Below are 26,540 nucleotides of genomic sequence, written 5' to 3' on the forward strand. Positions count from 1 at the left end.
GCACCAAACAGCACCTACGACCTAAACAGTTTGTAGTTTGGCATAGTGTTTTAGCAGTGGTGGGAAGGGGCCGAGTGATCGTGGAAGACATGACCGAGTTCTTGTCTATAGTGTGGCATGGCTATGTCCTGTATGAAAGAACTGCCAACGAAAAGACATCTTTATTAGCCTGTCAGTGCAACTTTTATTTATTTTATTATTTATGTTTCGCCATTCACTGCTACACGATCTGTTATTGGATTTGTCTCGAGCCATGTGCTGTGGCTGTGCTGGATGAATGGGGCATATTATGCATCCCATTTAAACAATATAACAGAGAAACAGAGAGCACTGGGGTTATCTTTTATTAATAACAGATCTGCATTAGTGATCCTCTGTATGGGGCTTAATCGTATTGCCCACGAACAATAGCCTCTCCAGTGACTGCTTCTAGGAACTGCCTTGATCCTCTGGGATCTGACATGCAGACACACAGGAGGGTTGGAAGGCATGCTTTGGACACACACCAGCAATGACTTTTCAATTATCTCATAATGGGACCAGCATTATTGAAAAGGGAAGCTGGCTAACATGCACAAAGGGCCAGGCTTCCACATTGACATGCACCTGTGCAAAACAACCTCAACAACATCCATTTAAAGAATAAAGGATGCTTTACGTCAGCAGAGGTAAAAACTGTTCGTTAGATGTACTGCATGCCGCTGTGATTAGCATTTGCATATGTTCACTCACTCACACACGCACTCACTCACCCCCGAAAAGCGGGGGTCTCCACAATCTGAAGTGTAGTATGTTCTCGTAATGTAGCCCTTGGCACTGTCCCCCATGTGATGAACAGAAATGGGTTTGTGCCATGCCAGAACAGAGATTGAGAGGCAGGTGTAGATGAAAGCAGTGCATTTTCACACGAGGGAGAAAAAAAAAAGTAAGAATAATCAGCGGAGTTCTCCAGCATCTGCTACGCTCCCTTGGCCATCGACAAATAAACAACAGTAATGATTCACAATCTCACGATAAAAGTGATTCACAGAAAATGCTGCACTGATATGGGCAACGGTGGAGGGGCTATTTTTAAAAGCACTATATAATTATATTTTTCGTTTGCTGTAAAGATGCCATTGCGTCGAAAAAAATGTTCTTGTCCCTTTTTACTGTGGAAGGCTGTTTGCTATAACATCTCGAGGCTATACTGAATATGCCCTGGCAATAGTAATAGAAGAGAAACCTACTCTTCTTCTTTTTCTTCCTCCTCAACACAATCTAAAGTATATTATCACCTAAATTCTCCTCAGAAGTAGTGCAGAATAGAAATGTGCGAAAGAGGACAATCCTATTCTATTCTAATTTCCCTCTCTTTGTTATGTTTCTGTCTGTGATAATAGACCTCATTTATAATTCTTAGAAGCCAGGAAGGACAGAGCGGTATTGTATTTGGACTGAATGTGAAGAGGGCAGTTGATGCTATAGAGGTGAGGAGGCTCTCCTTTATTTCCAGTGCAAGAAAGCAACGAGAGAAGAGAATGGGGGAACCAAACCTTAACACTGCAGAACAGAAAAGTGTTGTCGGGTCATTCAGCGTGGCTTTCTATACATGGCAACATGGAATAAATATGAAGATGGATTCCTTATTTCACAAGTTAGGAATGATCCCCCCCCCACACTCACAAAAAAAGAAAAGGTTTCCTAAAATTTAAAATAATTGATTGCCGCAGTAGGTTTAAATGAGGCTTAATGGGAATGGGGTTTTAAATTGCTCCAAAAACACTGCGTGTCATATGTGCTTAATCAAAGGAATTAATCACCGCTCGGCAGACGAGCGTGTCACACGAGCGCACGCAGCCCGTGTTGGCCTCCACGTCACCTGGGGAAGCGAGGCGTGCCGAGGTGGGGAGGTGACGCCGCCGTCGTTTTGGCTGCTGGTTACGATTCGGAATTCATTTAAATACTTACAGAGGATGTTTATTCTTCTGGCTCACTGGACTGGCAGTAAGCGGGGAAGGCCTGTTCCCTCGGGTTGTCCGTTTAGTTTTATTGCATCATGTACTGGAAATAACTCACTCGCAGGCCCGGCCTGGCTTTGCCACAAAAACGAGCCTAAAACCAGCCAACCGTAAGGTGAACTGAACCCGTAAGGAGTTCTTCGAGATGCTGCACCGCAAAGAGTGCGTTTGTAGCCGGCCGCTGTCTCTGCCTGCGTTGGGAACAGTATTTCGATTTTAGATTTGGGGACAGCACTGATTCCACCTGTAGAGTGTTTGTGTGTATTTCCCAACTGTATTGCAAAAAGTGTGTCAATACGCACTTATTCTATGCTTTGGTAGTTTGTAATTAATTTACTACTTTAATTTCTCCAAAAAGATGCTGAGTCATGCCTCTGACTTTGCATTTCCTAATGTGCAGTAAACTCTTTTAAATGAGTTTATTTTGGAAAGGGATAGGGCATGGTGTATCATTAAGGCTGATGAAATCTTACCAACCAAGGAGAAGGGTGAGCTGGTCTGGACCAACCAAGTTACTGTCTTCGTCAAGACTGCAGTCAGACACTGGGGAGAAGTCTCGAGCTAAAATGGTGAGGCCTGGAAGAGATGTAGACCGAAGTCCAAACACCGAGGCACACTGTAATGCAGTGGGAGAGATATAATCGAACAGCCCCGCTTGTAACAATTGCTCTGTGCTGCTGGTCTGAGGTGACGGCAACCGGTCTGAGGTTTGGGCTGTAGAGATTACCAGTGAAGGTCAATCTGGCGGAGTTTAAAAAAAAGAAAAATGGAAGAAAAAAAAATCCAGTCTCGCTCGTATGACTAGCCCAGCCGCTTCCCCAGGGCGGTAAGTGAATTACATTTGCGATATCAGTACACATGCCAGAAGGCTGAATGAGAAACAATGGACAAATCAATCCCCTCCCCCCAGTTCACCTATGCACTGCTAGCTATCCTCCTAGGTCTCTGAACGGAGGAAGGAAGACCATCTCTTCAATGCAATGGGTTCTTCTCACGCATGAAAGCAATGGGCAGCCAGTTTTGGCCCAGGGGATTTGTCCCAACTTATACATTTTTTAAATAGTTTATTCCTAGAGAAAAGTTTTATGTGTACATTTACAGAAACGTCAACATTTTTCCAAGAATGTTTGATAACTTAAATGGAGTGTACAAAAAACAATCTCTGTGCAGCAGGATTGCAGTTGAGTTTGTTCCCCCCACCCCCATCATATTAAACAATCTGAGAGGGGGTTCTCGAAAATGCATTGACATCTTTCTGAAATGGCTCCAGCAAACATAAAGATATTTTTAGGAAGGCATTATAAATCACTTTAAAATGTGCTGAATCATCACCGTGCTACAAGGTAATGTTTTTCTTTTTTTTCTGTTTTGGGGTTTGATTTTTGCAAAGGATGCTCAGATTTAGGAGATGGGAGATGGTTAAGATTGGCTCTGAATTCAGATTTCAATAGATTCAATTCAAACTGTCCAGCTGGGGACCAAATTGTGCCCATCCAAAGGACAAATGTCTATTTATGACAAATATAACCTTAAACATCAAGCCTGGAATGATTATTATGCAATTGTGTGTTTTTGTGAAGGAAAACAAGTTAATACGCCCATGCTTTGGCAAATTACTATATTTGTCCACGCTAAATACCAGCTGCACATTTTTGTGTTTTGTTTCCAGATTTAGACATAGTCCGACAAAGTGTCCTTGCTCTACCTAGTTTTGGTGATCATCTGTGGGCAGTGTGAACGATCAGGCATGGCTGTAATGGTACAGTGTGCTGAGATAGCCAGGTCAGCCACCCTGCATTTAATAGAGGCCTGTTTTCCTTTAGGACTTTATTCTGATTGCTGTGGCTTGGAGTTTGTAAAGCAAGCTGGAGGAAATCAGATATAAAGTGGCGTACCTTGGAAACTAATGCCAGGGTGTCAGTGAGAGATGATTTCCTACCCAGGGTATGCAGTGGCTTTCTGGATGATTGTTCCCCTCTCTCCGAAACACAGGATCACGAGCCCGTGCTGTGATTGCAGCGCTGCTGGCAGGATCCTCCCTGAGTCTCTTTGTGCTGCTGCTTCTTTATCTCCCTGCTCCCGCACTGGCGGTAAAAGAGCAGGATTTGCCCTACTGTTGCCAGCTTGGTGTCTGTTGGTACACATCCTCTTGTTTTCTTATGAAAAGTAAATGCATCATAAACGACCTGCTTAGGGCTCAATTTTGCAATGCTTAGTTCATGCAATGATAGCTTTATCTTACCAGTGCCATTCCCAGCTCATATTGGTAGCGATGTCACCAGTATTGCATCATAAACTATTTAAAGAAACAAATGGAAGGATGTGCAGAGCATTTTTTTGCAGAAATTAGCCTCCCTCCTGTTTTAGGTGCGAATAGTCAGTAAAAATGGTGTGCTTCTCCCTTCAGAATTTAAAGTGACTTTAATAGTAAAGTGCTTGTTGACCCTTTATATTTTTGTCGCTACATTTTTTTCATAAAATATTTTCCCGGTTAACATACAAATTCTCACAACTCGCCAAGCCTTTCACTGTGGAGCTTCCTAAAGAGACAGTCTTTTGTGAATGCTTCTGTTCAAAGTAAAATATGCATATCAATGTATGCTGAACTGTGTCACAAACACCCACACTCTTTTCAGGATGCGCTTACCCGCAGTGTGTTTGCTCGCTGAAGGAAGGACACGTCCTTCGCTCGCTGTGAATGGTAAAATTTGCAAAACAAAGAACAACAAAATAGACAGGAAACCGATGCGAGCCAAGAAAGAAAAGGGAATACATATGGAAGGGGAGGTGGGCTCATTTTTCAGGCGGACAAGCCGGAGTTATGTTCCTGCAGAGTGCAATCATGTCCATTTTTATTGGGTGTGCTTGTCACAGAGTACGGACGACGGGGACGACAGCTCATAGAGGGCGGGGGGGTGGGTTCTCCAGCTGAAGAGTGGACCCTGAGAGGGGGCAGCTGAGGGAAACTGCAAAGATTAGCATGCTTACTGTATAGCGGCATTCACAGTGTCCTGCAGGAACAGTCGTCTGAAGCATGCTCTGACCTTTACACACACACACTCTCACTTTTTATTTATGCTGCAGAAGGGCAGTATGAAGCTGAGGTGCACAGTCTGCTTATTTAAGATGCTTCTCCCCCACTGCCTCTCCAACCACCCTAGTGAGAGTCAGGGTGAGGGATAGGGTCACAGACAAGGGTTAGGGTGAGAGTTTGAACACATGCTCAACCTTGGTACTCAGAAGTGCATGAGATACTCAGGTTTGTGTTATTCATGCAAAATGCAAAACTCCATTAGGAATTTGCAGCCGCTATTGTCTCACACATAATTTGCCGCTTTCAGTGCTGAATATCTCTGGTAAACAATTTTGGTTCGGCTGTTTTTGTTGTTTGTTTTCCATCCTTCATCTTAGCCTTTAAGCTTTTGAATGGCTTATTATCACCTCACACACCAGTGAATTACTGCCTTGGCACTCTCCTAATAGTGTCTCTCTCGAATGAAAATTTACTCACTGTGCTTATTCCCAGCCTGTTAAATATGACTGCTGGGGGAATCACCTTTTGTTATGAAGGGTTCAGAGTGGTGAGGTGTTTGCTGCACAAAAAGCACATAGCTGTTTTTAAAATTAGATGCAAAACCTATATTTATAGTTAACCTAGATTTGATTTCCTTCAGCATGCTCGTTGTCATAGCCCTCGTTTCTATTTTCGCTTCGTTAAGGCTTGTAGTAGAGTTTTTTTTTCCTTGTCCCCCAAGTGTCGTGAGATCTGTTGTGAGAAATGCAAAGCCTTACAGTTCCTGTATCCGGGAGCTAGCGTATACGGGTGTGAATTCTTTGAAAATTATTCGGCGTATTTATAATTTTTTCGGCGTATTGATAATTATTCAGCGTATTTTTGATTTTGAAAGAACGTTACATACATTCCATCCACTTGCTCTGAGTATTTGCTTGTGTGTTCAACGGGAGGCCCCGAGCCTATTTCCCACCTCACTTCTCCACGCCTGACACGTGCGCGTCCTGCTTGGAAACCCAAAAGTATCCCAGTGGGTAGTGTGGCCTGCAAGGTGAGATTTTCTCATCTGGTGTGTTCGCCTCTTTAGTCCGTAAATGGGATTAGCAAGGCAAAGCAAGAAAACGCACAGACGATGTGAGTGAGTGACTGGGAGCATGACCAGAGGTGACGAGGAAAGCCTGTCTCCCGCACCTCACTATTAATAATCAATACGCAGTGAGCTAGGCCTGTGAGTACACTGTCACAACCCATACTGCCGAGCTGGGCTGAAGCCTGTGTGTTATGGGGGAGTGGGAAAGGTAGCATTTTGGGTAGCATTCATGCACAGTTCCCATCCTCTAGAAAAAATGTAATGTTTATTACCAACGTGTTTCTTTTAGTGAATATAACAAAAGTGACTTAAAGGAGCAACACAAATGTTATTCTTTCACAGCGGTCTATTCTTTGCTGTATAATATCCATCTGTGTGTCATCTGTTTCTGCCTTTATTGGATTCAGTGATGAGTTTGTCCTGGTTGTGTGTTTTTTTCCGATCCCCCATTGCAAAACATAATTGCTCTCCCCAGCAGAAGCCTAAAGGGACTGGGAGTGCTGTGTCTAAATGTGGTTAATTGTGTCTGGTGTTTGAGAGCCAAAATAGGGTTAGCATTAGTTCTTATCTGATGTTTCATTTACGGTTAGTTTTTCGTTAGTTTCCAGTGGAATTCTGTAACCTTACAGTAGATATTGCCATTGAGATATTCTTGAATTTTTTAAGGAAAAACTGTTTTTTGAATGATGTACTGAGAAATCCAAATGAGCATAGAGTAAAACAGGTCACACCTGGATAAGGGCGTCTGCTAAGAAATAAATCATAATAATTTCACAGCGAACAGATACAAATCGGGAAAAATCATACAAACCTGAGAAAAAAGAAAAGAAAGACCGGATTTTTTTACTTCTGTCGGTCTTTGCCTCTTTCCCTCTTAGCGAGTTTAATGAGAGATTTGCTGGTGTGCATCGAGGTCAGAGCGTTAGTACACATTATATCCCTTTTAATTAGTCTTTATATGATTCTCTGTAGAGTAAGTGGCTCTTAACAATATCATCAATAAAGCCTATTAATTACTCTTCTGTTGCACACACCCTGATGTCTGATCGCTGTGAAACTCATGGACTCCGACAGCCGGCCTGCCTCACACCCTCGCCGCCTGCTCTTCCAGCTGCAGACTCACTGTCAATCACAGGCAGAGCTTGTCACGAAAGAAATGCAGCTACGCACGGCCTTTTTTTAGTCTCAAACATTGAAGTTAAATCCTAATGACTTCCTTTGAACATGTGCAGTTTTTACGTCCAGGTTTTTTTATGAACACCATCACACAGTGTACAGTTCTGCATAAACACAACATGTCGAGGTAACAAAATAACAATCCGTAAACTCTTCTCTTATGATATCTTTTTTCGAATGACCGCCTTCCCAGCCCAGTCAAACACAATACATTCAGTTATCTCCCTAAGTGGCTGGCACAAGCCCCTTGCTTTGGTAGGTATTTTAAGAAGAAAGCCCATCTTTAAAGTCAATTATGCTGATGAAAGTCTTCTCCTACCAACCAAACCACTGATCTCATTGTCTTTCCTTCAATCTTTATTGATTATGCTGACGCCTGAGCACTGTAGACCGCCACTAGCACCGGCACCGTGTGTGAAGCACTCGCATTTCTTTTTTCTCCCTGAGTAACAGCCACGTAGCGTCAAACATTTGATTAAATTGAATTGTAGGAGAAAAAGTGTTTGTTTTCAATTGCTTTTTTACAAGCTGCCAGAATAGATGTCAATCATCGATGCTATATGGCGCCTCGGCTCACTTTTCTGCTGTTTTCTAGGAGTGTTGTTGACCGCTTTTCATTTCCACATAAAAGTATTGCTAAAGACCTTGCTGTGTGCCCTCATAATAAATATAATATATATGTGTGTGTGTTTTTTTATATATATATATATATATATATATATATATATATATATACATAAATAATACAATTTTGCGCTGTGCATATAGACTGAAATATGCAAACCTTTGCTGAGCACTAAACAGCAGGACTGGGAGACATAAAGATTAGTGGATGTGGATGTGTAATGAGTGGAGATGCTTGAGTGAGAAATCTCAGAGGGGAAGGCCGTTTATATATCAACATAAAGCTTTAAACACCCAGCCCTCTGACTGCACGTTTGCCCGCTGTCTCTAAATCAAGATACATTGGACTTTTATTAATGTCTTTTATTTAACAGGGCAGAGCACCCTTTACAGGCTGATTTACAGGGTCTTTCGCTGGAAAAAGAGACAATAGCAGTCCCAGGCACACATCACGACCAGCTCCGGTATCATGATTTACAATATTAAAGTGCTTGGGAATAATGATGTAATGCATATGGCACCGGGCCTGTTCCTATGCAGGGAGACCCGAGCTTTCTTCACAGGGTTGTGTTCAAGGCGGTGATCATGATTGTGTGAGTCTGTCTCCCTCCGTTTTGGCTTCCAGTGTCATCCCGTTACTCCAGTAAAAGGTTTAGAGGCGGACCCGTTTTTTTAGAATCGCGAAAACACCGAAACAAACAAAAATGACTTTCATTTCGATTTTGTTTCTGATGACACTTATTTAACAGAGTTTGGATTCATTTTTAGAAAGCACATTATTTATTAATGTATTTATTTATGTGTTTATTTATTTATTTATTTATAATTTGTGTGAAAAACACTTGGATTGAGATTTTGAGGTTTTTTCTGGGAATCCAAATTAAACCTCTTAGGATCTGTCCCTGGGAAATCTCCTTTGTCCTTTTGGCTTGGAGGCTTAGTGAAAATCTTTAGGTAGTTTTAGCTTAATTGATATAGGTAGGTATTAATATATACTCCTCCCAAAAATAGACCATACTTCCCTCCATAATTCAGTACTCTGGCTTGAGAGAGAGAGAGAGAGAGAGAGAGAGGAAGGGGGAGAGAGGGAGAGAGCAATATCTCTGCTCTGCTCCTTTAGTTTTAAAGGCTTTTTTCATTTTATTGTGCCGGAGAGTAGGTAAACCTCAGTTACACCCGGCCACAGAAATAAGTCTTATTAGAAGCACTTTTCTGCGGTTCCATGTGTGCCTGTAGAAATGACAAGGGCAAGTAAGAATCTGTTTTCGGTATAGACACCATTTTTCATTGTTGCCAACTTTGTTTGCCCTTACCTTTGCAAGCCAATATTAAATATAAGCTTTGAAAGGGTGAGACGAACATGTTCAAAGCTGTTTTTGTAGGAAGCAAATCATAGAGAGGGGAATTAGGGTCTTTGAATCCATACGATAAAAGCGAAAGTATCAGCTAGTATCAAAATAAATATGACTCCACTGTTATATTTCACAGCACTAATGGCCTCATGGACTAATGTATTAACCGTGAGTGTCATCTCATGAATTCCTGGGTACAACTGCTCTGTGTAATGAATGCATTTGGACTCGGGCGTAAGTAAAATAAATGCATGGCCACTGTTAAAGCAATAGGGAGCGGCAACGCATTTACAACGCTGACATAATTATCCACCTGGGCTCTAGTGAAGGTTAGACTGCAGCCCCAATGGAGTGTTTAAGATGCAGTAATTGAAGATGTTACAGAGCAGGGCCACTCCAATTTAGAGCACCAGGTCTCCATGCTGGCACCCAGTGATGACATTGTCAGGCTATCAGGTTCTTGCCTTTGATTCAATTTGTGTCTGCTGGGAGCGCCCAGTTCATTACAAAGAACAACACGGGATTGCATTAGAAATTATTTCATGCTATAGAAATGAGGAAGTCTTGTCCTCTCTCTCTCAGGGCACATGGAAGTGTATATATAAGGAACATACCCTACCACTGGCAGCTAAACCGGACTTTGAATAATGCAGCACTTTGTGGCATTCAAAAAATTATTTCACGTGTCACGAAGATGGAAAGGTTTCTACTCTTTTCACCCTAATTTCATCATTCTTATAGAGTTAACCCTCCCTTTATTGCTCTTCTGTGGCCTTTGGCTCCTTTTGATGACTCAAGCCTTGAGTATATTTCAAAGTAAATGCGCTGTTGAATATTTTTTAACAGCTTTAAAGCATTGTTTAACCGTACCTTCATCGCTTCCAGTATTAAATGCACCATTCTCACTTTGTTCACCCCACTCCTTGCAATAAATGGTGCATTAGCCTGTCAATTAGAAGTGAGATTAGTCAATATCCTTGAAGATATAGGCCAATTCAGAAATACATGCTCACAGCGTTAGTGATTAATATTAAAGTTACATTTAGGCAACTCAGTAGTACAGAATGCCATATTCTGTGCCTTTAAGTAATTTGCATGATAATATTAATAATAATATTTGAAAATGCATAATAGAATGCAGTTGTATATCAGACAAATGCACAAAAAGCTCCTTCAGTGTTTGCTGACACTATAATTTCATGTTTAAATGGCCCAACATAAAAAAATGAAACTCTATACTGAAATACAAATTCATATTGCAATTGTATTTATTCAATGTAGCACCAAAATGTATTATTGCTATAACTGTTGCTGTTACAGAGCTTTAACATTTATACAAATATGTGTATCAGGTGTCAGGGGAGGATTGGTGTGTGTGTGTGTGTGTGTGCGTGTGTGTGTGTGCACATGTGTGCGTGTGTGTGCGTGTTGTGGTACACCTAGAATGACTGCAACAAATAGACACTCTTGCTACTTACTTATTGTGTCTGTCTTTTACCAAAGGTAGGTTTTATTTTATTTATTCCTTTTTATTGAAGTCTAAAAACCTATGCAGATGTATAAATCCATAATAAACTCATATTAGACAATTCCAAAACATTCTTCCTTGCCTCACATTATTTTTGTTAAGGGTTGCCTTAAGTCTTTGCTTTCATTATGATTATAATACATTTGTATTGATATTTATTGGTCACACTGACATATTTGTGAGAAAAGGCACTATACGATTGAAAAGGTTGATTTCCTTATAGTGGGAGACTGTACATAGTTACAGCAATGCATTTCATTTGGTTTCATGCAGTTGAAAATCCAGCAACATGCCCTGCTATTTAATGCCACAGTTGCTGCCACTCTCGATGGGCATCATAGGTGTCAGCATAGGTGTTCAGGAGAAGTTAGATTGATGTGCTTTAATTTGGATGTTGTGGCATCTCTTAACAGTGGCCAATTCATTATCATTGGTACCTGAATAAAATATTCACACATGGCAGAACACAACATATGGACCCAAAGCTGCACAGCTGTGAAGGAATGTTTTAACATGCATCAATCTTTAATTTATTTGAAGATGGATTATATCTTCATGGGTATTATTATTATTAGTTTTATGATTATCATTAATGAGAATCATGGCCCAGTCATATCTGGGGATTGTCCTGAATTCAGTCTGAAGTGGGCACCACAAAGTAGTCGGCAACAAAGATTTCATTCTCCGTGCTCTGACACTGAAGATTACAGAGACGCCCCCTTACCCAGCAGCTTTCCTCTCGCCGTGCGCTCGTGCCCTGTTGCCGTGGTCCCAGACCGCTGCTCTGTCAGCGCTGGTGTAGAGGAAAGCAGCCAAGCGCCATCTGTGCCTTCTGAAGGTGTCAGCCCGGGAGACGGACAGCAAAATGACTTTGGTAGCATTCCAGGAGTCCGCTGGGGATTTGAAGATAAAAATACAGGGAGCGTGGCAGAGCTCATGTTTAGAAAAGACAGAAGCAACAGGAGTCGGTGCACAGCAGGCAGAGAGCGTCCCCCACACGCCAACCCATGCACACTGCCCACCGCCACACTGTACTGTCGCACAGCTGTCTGACTCTGCCTTCATTTACATGCTGCAGAAAGTCGGATTGCAGGAATTTGTTGGCACGAGTGTATCAATGTATTTGTAGTAAGAGTTGTAATTATTTTCAGTGCTTTCACTGTACTGTATAGCATGTTGTGTGCTCCAGATGTCAAGCAAGAAGTGTGTGTGTGTGCGTGTGTGCAGTGAACAGTACGCACAAACTATTTATTTTGTCACAATCAGTAAGCAGCTTCTGATAGTGTGTGGGTTTTAGTTATCTGTCCTGACCCGAGTCCCCACTCTAGATAACTGGGATTCTGCAGGTTTTATAATTAAAAAAAGAACAGCTCAGGCTTTATCCACAGTATTTGGCTAATTTGAAGCCATGCAGCAGATCGGAGCTGGGCTGTTGTTTATTGATCGCTGCCTGTAAATGTGGCCTTCTTTTTTTCCTTTTTTTTTTCCCCACCATGCGCTGCACTGCAGTGCTGAGCGACAGTGACAGGTGTCACACTCTCAGCAGATTGATGCTGCTGGCTGCCTTCCACCTAGGCTTGACCTTCTCTCCTTACAATAATTTATACAGCGCATTTGAAGATTCAAACACTTGTCTGTCGCCATCATGGCCTGTGCAGAATTACCTTAAAGGGACTTAAATCAGCCATGCATGGGGATTCGCAGGAGGCCTAATTCCAGGGAGGAGAGATAAGATTGCCTGCCGGCTGTCTCTACACCAAATTGCTAAAGATTGATCCGCATTCATATCCTGGGCCAAAAGAGCCAGGCTCCCGTCACAGAGGAGAAAAAGGCATTCCTACTGGAGGTACACGATTTCGGTTTTCAAGGGCCACAGGATCTCCTAGTTATCAATCCACTCAATCTCCTTAATTACCTAACTCAGCTCATTATTCGCTTCACTGGACCAATTTAACACTTTCCTGGTATGTGGCCCTCAAGGACTGGAGTTGTCTAACTGCCTCATTCTGCCGTGTGACTGTTCCAAGGCCCAGTGCACTCAGAGCTTCGTTCGGGAGTGAGAGTGAAAGCCTGCACTGAAGCCCAAGGTCTTCCGGCCAGGGTTCCCCTGTGCCACATGAAGGCCAGCTCCCCAATTGGTGGCCATTGGTGATTCATTTGCAGTCTATCGGTGCCGAGAGGGATGATTTAGAGAGAATATCTGAGCAAATTATTTCAAATTTGCAATTTAATAGCTTCTGAGATCTTTTCTAAACCCAGTTTAAGTCCCCTAAGTGCCAAAACCCATTAGTTTAGGGTTTTAAGCACTGAACAAAGAAATAAGGGGTTTTATTCTACATTTTATTTTATTTCTCTTGGAAAAGTTGCATAATCCCCAAATTATTCAGCCAGGTTTTCTGTCCAGTTCTTCTGGGACAGGGAGAGAAGGCTTCTGTCGATATATTGGCGGGTGAACAGTGCAAGCTGCTCAAGCTGTGAGAGGAAGATCAAAAGAGGTAATGTTACAGAACTATTAGCAGCAACCGAGGCAGCTAGAGATTATTTTAGGACTCTGTAGCTCTTACATGGAAAATGATCATGTTTACTGTTAGTTTTCTATCTCCTTTATTTCCATTTTCTTTTTATAAATTGCGATTTTTCCATGTGCCATATGTTTTTTCACCTTTCCGGTGTAAAATGACCTCACTGCTTACAAACCATTGAGAGAGTGTGATGGTAGATGTGAGGGGCCGGGCTACTCGGTACAGTCAGATACTCTTTCACCTATTAGATGAGGCAATGCCCTGTTCTCCCAAGACAGTTCGTCCAGAAGCAAAATCGTCACCGTAAACATGTACGCCAAAATTAATTCAGAGAAATTTGTCATCATTATAATCATAATTTTTTAGTTGCTTCACAAAACTGCATGCACACTTGTCAGAATTAATAATTATCATTCGGTTGCTTTAATGGCATTGATAGGACTTTGGCTAAATAAGAGAATGATTAAGGGTGTTTGAGTGTGAAGATTATTACCATTATTTGTCTTTTCCTGGTGGCACAGTGGCTTCAGCTTCAGTTAGAGAGACTTGATGAATCGGGGTCGATGTCTCTTTGCTGAAGAGGGGGTGGGGGGGCGAACCTGCTCTATTGGGAAAGATATGGCTGTATTGGCAAATGGTATGCACGCTGTTTCTTGACTCCCTTATATAAATAGCTGCCGATGAATTATTGAGGACCCCAAGCGGGAGGGTGCTAATAATCTCATACAATCCATCTGACACTGACATGTCAAAAAAAGGATCTCCCAATTGAATGGGGAATGGCAGTCACTAAAACCCCCACGTCTTTGGCAATAAAACACATTACATTTCACAAATCAATCACCCCCAACATAGGAAATAGGCCTCCCTAAGACAGCCTGTAATGATTCATTGTAAAGTTTGAATGCCCATACGTTACCGATGCCAGGTTCCATCTATACAGGCTGAAGGACAGGGCAGGGAGTGGGGCCGCGGGCGAGTTTTATCGAAGATTGATATCCTCTATTAATGCACGAGATCTATCAGCCCGTGTCAGAACAGCGGTCCTTTGAGCGGGGCCGAGAACAAGGGAGGGGAGGGGCTGGCCTGACAACTCATTGTGTGTCCCGATGGAGATATCCGCTACCACCGCTCATCTCCAGCCGAGTGACGGTGTTGTGTTCCCTTTCAGCAACCGAAAAGCAGCACAAGCAGTTGGACAATCAGTGTCACAGCCTCTAACTTTTACCGGTTCTGACCTCGAAAGTCCCTGAAATTGCAGGAGGGTCCAAAACACGTGGTACTTTCATGAAATTGTGCCCAGCTATGCATATCTCCAGTCCTCTTTGAGTCTCTATCCTCCATTCTTCACCTCAGGGTGGTGGGGGAGGTTTTGTTAGTTGGCTCTGCCTTCAAAGGTTCATAGTTGACCGCCGAATACTGCATGAAGTCAATGAAGTAACAGAAAATACCCAAATCATAAATTGCGATGGGCTTCCCTTTATTTAGAGTCACTGGCATCTTTGTAACTTGGTTGGTTATTTGGCACGGTGTGACTTGGACTAATCAGGCCACCGTAGACTCTGTGAAAAGCATCGCAAGGGTTAATCTAACGCCTGCAGTCGCTGAGGTTCAGTGTGCTTAGGTTCTGTGGCTACTTGCATGCTGTCACAACAAATTTATTTTTATAGCTCATGTCTGACCTTAAAAATCTATACTGCTTGTAGAAAGATGATATAGATTGTTTTCAGTTTTGGTTAGTTTTTTTTTGGCTCCTCATCCTCGTTCTCCTGCTTCCACTCAGGATCAATGTGTTTCAAATCCACTGAGCCCCCCATGTGACCCCCTGGCTGTAACACTAATACACAGCTAATTAGCACCAATCTTAAGCAGTGCTGGGAAGAGACGAGCAGAGGGGTGGGGAATGGAGAGAGGTGAACACTTTAATACTGAATATGAGTGTTGTTTGCTGGGATTTTGTGGCAAATCATTTTCCCCTTTAAAAACATGGAACATGGAACAAATGCCAGTCAATGCAATTCACCCTACGCTCACCTTGGGGATCTGAAAATGTACATTCATTCACTAAGTCAGCCCCTGCCTGCTTCCTGCTTACACATATTTGTCCCTGAGGGGAGGATTGTGTCACAGAATATTCAAACTGGACAAATTAACAATATAAATGTTCTCTTTGTGTGTTTTTATAAATATAATACCTTTCCAAAATAATCCACAGAGTGCTTTCCAATGCAAAAGTGAAGTACAGTAAGTATTTAAATCATATGTACTTGTGTTTGCATGTGAAGGGAAATTAAACCCAAAGCGCTGAAGATGGTCCAATGGTGTTTACTCTGTGATCTCACACCTGGCCCACACAGCCAGGTCATCGCTGCAACTAGAGACTTCCAGCCACAGCTGGCACATCTGGAGTGGGAGCTGAAATCTGCAGACTGCCTCTCTCCCCCTGCACTCTGGGCAGAGTCGTTTATTGGAAGAACCACACGAGAGCCTAGGGATACTTTTTAATGATGCATTTTCTACTCCATTGATTCAGTAGTTCTGTTCTACAGTAAATTGTACCGCATAACACATTAGAAAGTGACTTTCTTGATTGATTAGTCCAGCTGTAGGTTTTGCAGGCAGTAATCAGGTTGCTACTAAGTGTTATTTTACCGAAGGACCAGGAGCAGGTATGGTGTCGTTTCAACACATTTTAATACCTGTGAATGATGAGTCATATTTATTTCCCATCTTGTATTGTCCGTTATTCCTCTTCCCCTATTATGAGTGCAAGTGTTGCCATTTTACTCATTTTCAGTTCCTTCAAAACCTCCTTTTAATGTATAATTCATAGTAGGTTGAGAAACACCTTTTAAATTTTTAAGACATCTTGTACAGATGGCATGAAATCTTCAGACATTCAGATTGACCTCTGTGTCTCTGATTATTATTTATGCTGTACCCTCTATAGATATTGGAGTAAAAAAACTGTTACATTCTCGGACTAGTCATTTATATTATAAGAGAAATAGCAGTACAGAGCCATATTTGTACATTCCTATTAATAAATAGATATGCACACACACAAAGGAGAAGCACTCATGTAATCTAGATAATATGGGAAGTGCTTCTTTGTAATCGTGGGTTTCAGTAATGGAGATTTAAAAACAGGAGGAAAATAATGCTTTTAAGAATGTAATGGAACCAATTAGCAGCAGCTATACATTGCTTAAGACTTTGACGTCAATTTTCACATTATGCATGTTGGGGTGTCAGCCTACAAAAAAATGAGGCCCCTATGTTTTAAAGACCTGGTTGGTGTTTCATATTTTCTCCACTGTCAGTCTGGGAGTTCAGCTGGGGTAATGCCCCCTCACTGCCTCTAGTTCTTGACCTAATTGCCCTGTGGCTGCCTTGAAGAAGCCCGCTGCATTGTTTATCACTGTGCTATTGGGAAATAATGCTGTGTTAGCTATTATGTTTGTGGTCTATTTTAGTCACTGAATAAAATGCATCTGGGCACCATCCAAGCTCTGATGTCCATTCTTCCCTCTCTCTCTCTCTCTCTCTCTCCTCTTCCTGTACACGGAAAAAAAGGTCCCAACTCCTGGTACTCAGAAAATCAAGCAGATTTCTGCAATTTGATGAACTCCCTGACAGTTTCATTAAGTATGTATGATTTTCTGTGCTGTGGCTCAGAGGGACCGAGGCCTTTTCAGCACCATAGGACTTTGCATTGTGCGGCTCCCACAATGCACTCTACCCCTGCTGTACTTTCTCTATTGCTCCTGAAATCCGAACCTCATCCAGCAATTCAATTTGCACCATATTAAGTGAAAAGGAAATCTAAGTGCTAAGTTGCCAGCTTATTAAGAAGCAACTTGCATCAGGGTAATTTGAGAACTCAGCTGGGTGCCGTGAATTGTGATTAGTTGTTTGGAGCCTCATCTTATGCAATCTTTGTTTGTTTTTATCCTTCCCGTCCCAAAACAATCGCTCTCCATGGCAACCCACCTCCACCTAATCAGAGCCCTCGCCATGCAAAGAACACCATGTCATCAATTCTTCTTAAAACAGTACCCTGATCTTTCTGACAGCGGGGCCTTCATCGGGGAGTAAAATCAAACACAATTCCCTCCGAGCTCAGCCCTCCAGTCTCTCCCGCATGACCCAGCACCGCCACCCCTCCCCCGCTCCCAGCACTCTCTCGCTTTCCTATCAGCCGTTGGCTCCATACCACCGCGGCTCTCCGCTCTCCCCAGTGAAGACGGATGAGCTGCATGGCCTGCCCTGATGAGGGAGATGGTCTTTTTAAAAGAGATGGATCACCTCCTCCTACCCTCATCAGATATGCTGCTATGATCCGGCGCTTCATGAATTCTTCATTGCGTTTAATAAACAGCCCGGACTGCCCATGCACCGGTTTCTTTATTCAGTGCATTAATTGCAGCCTGCCCTCGCATCATCACACTGGGGCTGGAGGGGCAGGGAGTGACCGTGGTCTCCAACCCCCTTGTCCTGGAGAGCACCATTTCAGTTGGTTTTGGAGGTCACTCTAAATCCCCAAGGTTAGATATTGTTTAATTAAGCAAGTCAATCAAGAATACCGTGGTCTTCGATGGGTGTTCACATTCCAATAATCTAAAAATTACTGGATTTACCAAACCACATGAACCACAAGAGTCAGATGTTGTCTCCAAGCCTATCTATCGGTTCTTCCAGTTCCGGGGATAATCTCTCAAACTCTTAGACTCTCCCTCTTCTGACTTCCTTTTCAGTAAGTTGTGTTCAAAAGAGGATCCTTTACAATGCCCAAAAGTGAAGCGTGAATAGTTTCTGCCGAGTATTCCCATAATGGAAACTTCAGCGAACTCCTCCAGACTTTGATGTTGGCTCCAGAGGGTCTTTTTTTTTTCTCTCGCTCCTGTATCAGTGGGCCTGTATTCCTCTGGGGTGTCTGCTGTGCCAGAGATAAGAGGCCAGCACAGCAGACACAGGATAATGTTCAGAGAGTCCAGGTGATGGTATCTTATCTCTCCCTCTCTCATGCTCTCGCTCTCTCTCTCTCTCTCTCTCTCTCAATCTCTCTCTCTCTCTCTCTCTTACTCACGGCTTCTCTGAAATACCTCTGCTGGGTTTTCCTGTCTTATACATAGATGGGGGGAAAAAATCAACTAAATGAAAATTTCTGAACAGAAAATTGGTTTGAGAAGATAAAACAAATAGTCTAGCAGTTTGTGGTGCTGTTATACACAGAGGAGTAACTCTGACTGAAAAACAGGACTTTGTTTCAGTCAAGCACGACAGTTTAAAGAAGAAAAGGTGAACAGAGGGAATAACTGAGCTTTCTTACTAAAATTAGCAATGTTCTCCCATGTCTTGTATTTATTTATATGTTGTTACTTTGGTTTTTAGTGGCTTTATTTGGCGCTTGGGTTTTCTAAATGACACTTTAAAGCCCACATTGTTTCCAGGTTAACAGCACTTCTTCTTTCTATTGTGGAATATGAAGACAATGCTTATAAGCACACTGAGTTGCTTTAAATTTGCAGAAAAACCTAAATACCTTCAGTAGGAAAAGTTCTGAAGATGTAGTCAGGAATATTTATTCAATATGTATGCTAAGGTTAAGTAGCTAAGTAGCTGCACCCCCAGCGCTGTGGTCACTGCAGAGGACAGCTGTGTGTGGAAAATTAATGAATATATCATAAAGTTGGGAGGAAAATCCCTCTCCGAGATGTAGAAGGCCTTCACAATAAAACAAGCTCTCATCTTTCTTAAAGGTCAAACCAATATAGGAAATGGAACAGACGGGGTTCCTTGTATTGGCATGATATTGTCATGGGTTTGATTTTCTAATCTAGCTTTGAGGAGATTTGACTGAGGTCTTCAATATCCTGACAGGAACTGATAAAAGTTAACTCTGTCCTCTCCCTCAGACTCAGTACAGAGACCGAGGAGCGGAGTTAGGAAGGAAGTAAGTAGGTTCAAATAAAAAGTTGAGTGAATGGAATATATTTTGCAGACGTTAATCTTCTTCTTCAGAACAACTGCCTCTGTATCTGACATCCCAGATAAGGAAAATCTCTTTGTAGGATGTCTCAGTAAAGCCTTTAAAAGCCTTGATGAAGTTCCCAATACTGGGGTTTTGCAACATTCGTTCAGCACTGTTTAATTTGTTTTAATGTTGGCACCTCTTGGATATCTGAGCACCCAGTATTCCCTCCCCTAAGTCATCTCTGTGTGTATATGTATGTGTGAGTGTGTGTATATGTAAATGTACATGTGCCTTCATTAAAAACAAATGTACATGAAATTAATTGGACAGGTCTGCCACAGATGTAGTTTGATGAGGGGACAGAGAAGAGAGGATGTGGAAGGAGCAGTAGAAAGGCACACTCTTCAAGAGTAACAGGGTAGGCGATTCTCTCCAACAAATCTGCTGTTACAGGCACACGCACAGTCACAATGCACGCATACTCGCACACCAGGGGGGTCTGTATTTGATGTGTCTTGGCAGATTGTGTGTGGAGCCCAGGTTTGAGTAAGTCCCTTGGGATCTCTCTCTCTCTCTCTCACTCTCTCTCTCTGTCTCTCGGTCTCTGGATCCCCGTCCTTGTCCGTGTTCCAATGCCCATAATCTTCTGTTGTCTTGCAGGCTGTGCCTTCCTCACATACTGTGCCAGAGAGTCCGCCCTGAAAGCCCAGAGCGCCCTGCACGAACAGAAGACTTTACCAGGGGTAGGTCTCGCGCTCGCTCATCTTTTCCCACACTGCCCAGTAGGCAAAGCGCAGAACAGTTCCGGGACTGGGGCATTTCATTCTCCCACCTCATGTGTGTGCGTGCATGCGAGTGTGTGTATGAAAAAGGGTTTATTTGTTGCTGTCGATTTTTTGTTTTTTGGACCGGTGTCCGGGGCATGTTAAACATTCATCTCTTAAGGGCCCCCGAATCGTAAAGACAGGCGCACAGAGTTGCCTGTTAAATATTTATCACTCCCCTGTGTTGTTGCTGCGCTTTGCAGCGGCTTTTTAAATGTTGCACTTGGTGATTTAAAAGTTGTGTTTTTAATGATGCCTCAGGGGACTGTTTGGAGGTAGTCATGGAGACAGGCAGAGAAGCCTGGGCCGCCTTGTGACAGTTGATGTGCGGGCTCTCGATGATGATGACATCACGGCCGAGCGCGAGACAGAGAGAGAGGGAGAGAGAGAAGGAGACTGTACAGGGCCACACAACTCTACAAACCTATGATCCAGTCAACTCAGGGTGTAGAGGCTCAGCTTCACAGCACGTTGCTCAGGTTTTTTTTTCTGGTGGCTTATTTTCAACACAGAAGTCGCAATATGCAGCAGAGTATGTCTCAGTGGTATAAAGAACGTGCTGATCAAAATGTATGCAGGAAAAGTAGGCCACAAGGCAGCATTAAAAAGTATGATATTTTAAAATACATTTGAAATATATATATATATATATATAGGCATTTTCATCTTATGCCTTGTTACTTTGTCTGGCCTCTGTAAGCTACCCAGCTCTGCTCTGGAAACCAAGGCTGGATCTCCGCAGTGTTTCGGCACACTTTATTGACCGGGGTGCTCCGCAAGAGAGGAACGGAGGAGGGCTGTAGAGACTACAAACAAGTTATCAAGGTTACACATAATAATCTTGACAATAATACTAGGCTAACACTGCACATGCAGGATGGAATTCAAATGACTTTCAGTTCTATAGCTTTTACAAAACGCTTATCAAATGTACAAGCTGACGATTTCTAATTCAGAATACATTTCAAAATAAATACATACACACATATTGAACTACTCTTGGAATCCATTATGGTATTTCTATAAAGATGTTTTGTTGAATTCCTGTCTGGATGTCTAGATAGAAGTCCATACAACATATGCTACACAATGACTTTTGTATTGACTTTTTGAGAAGTTAAATATATATATGAGTGTGTTGATGGTATCAAAAGTCTTTCCATGCAGAATATAGATTTAATTTATAAAACTGTCCAGGGTACCCACTGTACATACAAATCAGGCACAATAATCAATTTGAATTTGATTTAACTGATGATAGTCCCGTGAGATCATTTTCAGGAGTGCAATGCAAGTAAAACGGGGGGGAAATTATCTGATACAAAACTGAGTTGTAAACTTTGGAAGTGCTTTAATGTGAATCTGACTTTTAGAGGGAACGTAAAACACGGCAAATTAGTTCATTACTTTATAAAGTGGGATTTGGCGAGAAGAGAAAAGCACTAAAACACTTACTGAATGGGGAATGGGGGCTTTCGATAAGGCTCTTCCTCGCCTCTTGTTAGCGTAATGTTGTTCTCGAAACCCTTTTCCACTCCACTGAGCTTCTCAATATTCAAAGTTTGTTTTCGTGTTTTGGTTTAAGATCAGTAAAGTAAAGTCTGAATTGTGGATCTAAGATTAGGGCAAATACATTCTTGAGTGCGGTGGATATACTGTGGCTATAGGTTCATTCTTGTCACTCAAACCAGCTTCATTTCCAAATCCTTGCTTAGATGAAGTGTCAGATGAGCACCTATCTCTAAAAACCTAGTCTTTAATGTATCCTAGAACATCAGTGTTCTTAACTTGGTTTGGCACTTGGTTGTGTGAAGTGCCAGGGACCCATTCTTAATCAATTCATGTGTAATTCATACATCCATTCAATACAAATTGCTGCCTATCACTATAAAATGAAGTTATTTTGTGTTTTGTATTTACTTGATGACTGGGGTTGTGTTTTCTGCGGCTGTTGTTACCCTGCAAATGTTTGCTTTTTACTGATCCTGCATTTATTCCCAAAGAATGACACATGTTTCCAACACTGTGACTTTCCTTGGGATCGCTGGCTAAGCCCATTATTTGTGCCTCTGCTGTTTGTTTACTTTCCTACCAGCCGTGAAGATTAGGATTCAAAAAGAGACTCCAAATGAAGATTAGCAGCGAAGCGTCACCCCCTACTAGACAGCACTACCTTGTAACGACACCGACACAACAACTGTGTGCTTCACTTCCAGAGCTTTGATAATACATTTGGAGAAAAACAGTGTGAAACAGATAGTTGCAGCATTTTTTCTTAATACAGCTTTGGAGCATAATTAACCTCAACTGATTTCAATACTTGATTTATACATTACGGTTGCGTTTATTAACTTCTCATCCAATTGCATTTTCTTTGTTTCTTTTCTTGTTTTTCTTTTTCACAAATTGCATGCATGGACAGACGCACAAACACCCTCCTGCTAGATTGAGTTTAGATTCAAATTGGAAGTTTAATCATTTCCCAGAAGGCCATTCCTTCACAGTGGAGTGTGGGACAGATGCTGCTGTACACATGAAGACAGGGGGACTGAGATGTCATGACTGAGTCCGTAAACCACTAGCTTCCAAACAAGCATCGATGGCCTATATCTTCTCGTGAATATAACCTTTATATTTTCTTGTAAAGGATGTTTTTCAACCCAGACTTACAAACTGAGATAAGGTCTCTGATAAGGCATATTTCAAGCAGATAAGGTCAAATCTGTCTACATCCTGGTACCTGGGCCAAGGGGTAGTATCGAGACTAATTTGGCCAAATGCATACACCTCAAGTGAACACATGGATTCCCTCTATTGCCTTTCAGTTGCACACAGTCTTTTCTTTTTCACATCATACATTTATCCTAAATATTTATATATAGACATTAGAGCAAGAGTGTTGAACCTCAGTTTCTTTCTCCCTGAGACAGGACACTGCGCTCAGGACAAACCGCACAGCCTCTGGGAGAAAGAAACCCTCCCCATGTTTAGTGTGAGGCCGGGGTGAGTCAGTCACTCTGAAAAACGATGCTTTTAAACTGACACTCAAACTGAATTACACTCGCTGTCTGTATCCCGGTGCTGCCGAGCCTGGGACTGTCACACGGGAAATGGAATCTCGATATTTCGTTACAAAGCAGAACAATTTCACACATCGCCACAGACTGTTACAACTCAACAGCCATAATGCACTCGAGGAGAGGAGAGGGCTTCTTCATAGGCCGTCAGATGTCTGTTTTTCCGGGCGGCACGGAGATCATTCCTGTCACCCGCACCAACCGCCATTTTTCAATCCATCTCTGTGTGTGTGCTTGCCTGGAGCAGGGTGGTGGGTAGATCCATTGGGGGGAGGTTCACCGAGAGGTCAAGAATATTAAACTAATGTACTGATCTCCTTTGCCCTTGCCGCGTCGGTTAGTTCCAGAGCATTTGAAACGTTTGCCACAACACGTACCGGGAGCAACAAAACAACAACATCCTTCTGCAATGCTTTCAGTTTTGCAGTTTCTCTGCTGCAGAGTGACTCTTGGAATTTGTGTTGATTCTGTTTTTCTTTCCGACCCGAATTTAAAACCTAAAACAAAACGTGTGACACTGAAACACCCGAAGTGTTAAACAGTTCTTGGTTTCCGACTTCCAAATGAGCTTTAATGTCACGGTGTGTTCTACAAAGACAGTCAGAAATTACCTGTTTCTCATGCGGATGCACAGGTGTATTGAGGGGCTGCTCTGTTTTAAATTGTATTTTTTCCCCTCACCCATGTAGGACAATGAGGACGAGAGGAGGCCATTCGACCCATCGTGCTTGTTTGGTGTCCATTAATAACTAAGTGATCCAAGGATACTATCCAGTCTATTTTTAAATGTTCCCAAATTTTCAACTTCAGCCACATCACTGGGGAGTTTGTTCAGATTGTGACGACTCTCTGTGTAAAGAAGTGTCTCCTGTTTTCTGTCTTGAATGCCTTGAAGCCCAATTTCCATTTGTGTCCCCGGGTGCGTGTGTCCCTGCTGATCTGGAAAAACTCCTCTGGTTTGAATCCCTGGTGCTGTGGAGCTACAGGTTTCATATGGAGTTATAACGTCTCCATTTCAGCCCTCCAGAGCTCAGCTGAAATGACAAAGAGCTTTTCTTATTGTTTTCTTATTTAGTTTACATTTTAAATACATGCACTGCCTTTACTATTGCTGCTATCATGGACAAAGAACTGTGTCTTTTCCGTTCTTCATAAAACACCCCCTACTATATTAAATCGAGAGTTATCGCACCGCAAAGGCTATAGTTTATAATGGCTATCACAGTACCTCTCGTTCCAAATAGGCCCCAGTCACAATCATTCTCTCGTCAATGTGTCTTCCTTGGTCTTAGAATTGATGGTCCTCATTTTCCACTGTGAGCAAGCTGTGGGCAAATTGCCTACTCTGTAATAAATTAATTAGTTGGGCAGTTTGCCCACAATTTACCCATCGTAGGAAAAGCGAGCCCAGTGACTTGTTTCTTTCATATTGTTAACGAGAAACATAAATAGGAGGAATTCAAGTAGGCTTGGGTGGAGAGAACCAACCTGCAAATAATTGGGTGAAGGTAGCGGGCGTATTAGTGTGCAAGTCTGGTGTGGGTGTTTTGTAACAGATAGCTGGAGCTGGATGTCAATAAATCTAGTGGATTTTCACTTTCAAGGTGAACATTTTTTCAGTTATGAACACAAGTCATGCGTCCTTAAAAAACCTGTGTGTGTGTGTGTGTGTGGTAGGAATGAATGGTCTTGTAGTGGCTTACTGAATTACTGATTACTAAATACTAATCAACCAATTCTACATATGGCAGAGAAAAAAAATGGTGCAGGTGTGATAGGAGACATCCACACATTTATATATAACTTTAATTTCTCAATACATTCTTGTTGATCTGTTACATGATATGTGTTGCATTAATAATACAGCAGTAAAGGTTTTTCTTCTGAGTGAGAGAGGGGGAGAGAGAGACAGAAATTCGAATGATTTTACTCCAAATCCACGTACATGCGCATATGCTGGAGGCCTCTGGCTGCCTGAGAGGTGTTCGGTGTAGTTAGAGCCGAGTTGACGTCTATGATTGATTACAATATGGCTGTACTGTACACTAAAGCGACAGGACTATTTCCAAATCATCAGTCATGAAATTGAAATTAAAAAGAACTGTTTTAAAAAACAGCGACTATTACAGGCCCTGACGCCTTGCATTACACACCGAGGTCAGTGTTTTCCCTGCAATTACATTAAAGCTATTTCTTCACTTCTATGTGAATATATATAAATATGCTTTGTCAAATGAAATGCTTTTTTTCTCACGGTTCAGCTCGTGGTATTCTGTGTGGGGGAGAGTGAGTGTGTACCCATGTGTGTGTGAGAGAGAGAGACAGAGAGGGAGAGAGAAATGGAGATACTGTCATGCAGGAATCACATATGACTGAAAGTAACAGCGTGAAGACTAACACAGTGACTGGTGTTTAGGAAGCTGTCGCGCTGGCTTTCTTTTTGTGCTGCGTGATTGTTTAAGATAATGCGCGGCCCAGAATCGATAAGATTGACTGATGCCGTGTCCCGGATTTATGGCAGCCTATTCAATAACTCACTACAGTGATCAATACTTCAGATGTATAGCGAGAATTCCACACAGGCTGACAGAACATGATTTACTCCTATATATTATTATTATTATTATTATTATTATTATTATTATTAATATTATCATTGGCTGTTGATGATGTTGATTTGTATATATAAAGTGCACTACAAACAACACTGTGGTAATGGTCAGTGGCTATTTTTTCTGCCTGACAGAAACGTTTTGTGTGTGGGTAAAGGTCATATAATACTGTTTGTAGGAGAGCAGAGGTCTTTCCACTCCAAACAAACCACAAATCGCTGAAAACCGCACCTCAGAAACACTAAGCAGGTCATGCAAGTGATAAATAAGCAGATGGATAGATAGAAGTTCAATAAAAAGATCTTGTTGAAGTAGTTATTGTCCTTGGTATTATTAATAATAATTATGCTATTTTATTAATATAGTAGAAATAGCATAGCTAACAATCAACAATAGCAATAGCATAGCGGGAATGATTAAACTTTCCCATCAGCAAGTGTCTGATTTCACATATTTTTATTTTTAATAATTTATTTATGGTACAATATATCTGCTAACAATAAATGCTAAACTGGATGATTAAAGTCAACGTATTCATAACTTACAAAAAAGTAAAATAAAAAAATGGCCAAGCCTCTAATATATGCAAACGAAATAGCCGTTGGAATATCGTTTAAATTCATTTTGGATTAAATGAGACCAATTCTGAATGTAATGCCCTTGATTTGAAAATACCTCTTTGTACCTTCGAGTCAAACCGTGGGGGTATCTTCTGCACAAATTTGATTAGCCCCGTCCTGCCCGA

The 26,540-nt window shown here is 42.0% G+C and overlaps 1 protein-coding gene across 1 annotated transcript in view; it reads left to right on the forward strand.

Annotated features, from left to right (window-relative positions):
• The window catches only part of celf4 (CUGBP, Elav-like family member 4), a 129,713-nt gene that overhangs the window by 1,804 nt on the left and 101,369 nt on the right, over positions 1-26,540 (forward strand). Inside the window, exon 2 of the mRNA XM_066710703.1 lies at positions 19,943-20,025. Coding sequence (XP_066566800.1) covers positions 19,943-20,025 — 83 coding nt within the window. The remainder of the gene's footprint in view (positions 1-19,942; positions 20,026-26,540) is intronic.

This window comes from Amia ocellicauda, chromosome 8, assembly GCF_036373705.1.
Source record: "Amia ocellicauda isolate fAmiCal2 chromosome 8, fAmiCal2.hap1, whole genome shotgun sequence".
Classification (NCBI taxonomy): Eukaryota; Metazoa; Chordata; class Actinopteri; order Amiiformes; family Amiidae; genus Amia; species Amia ocellicauda.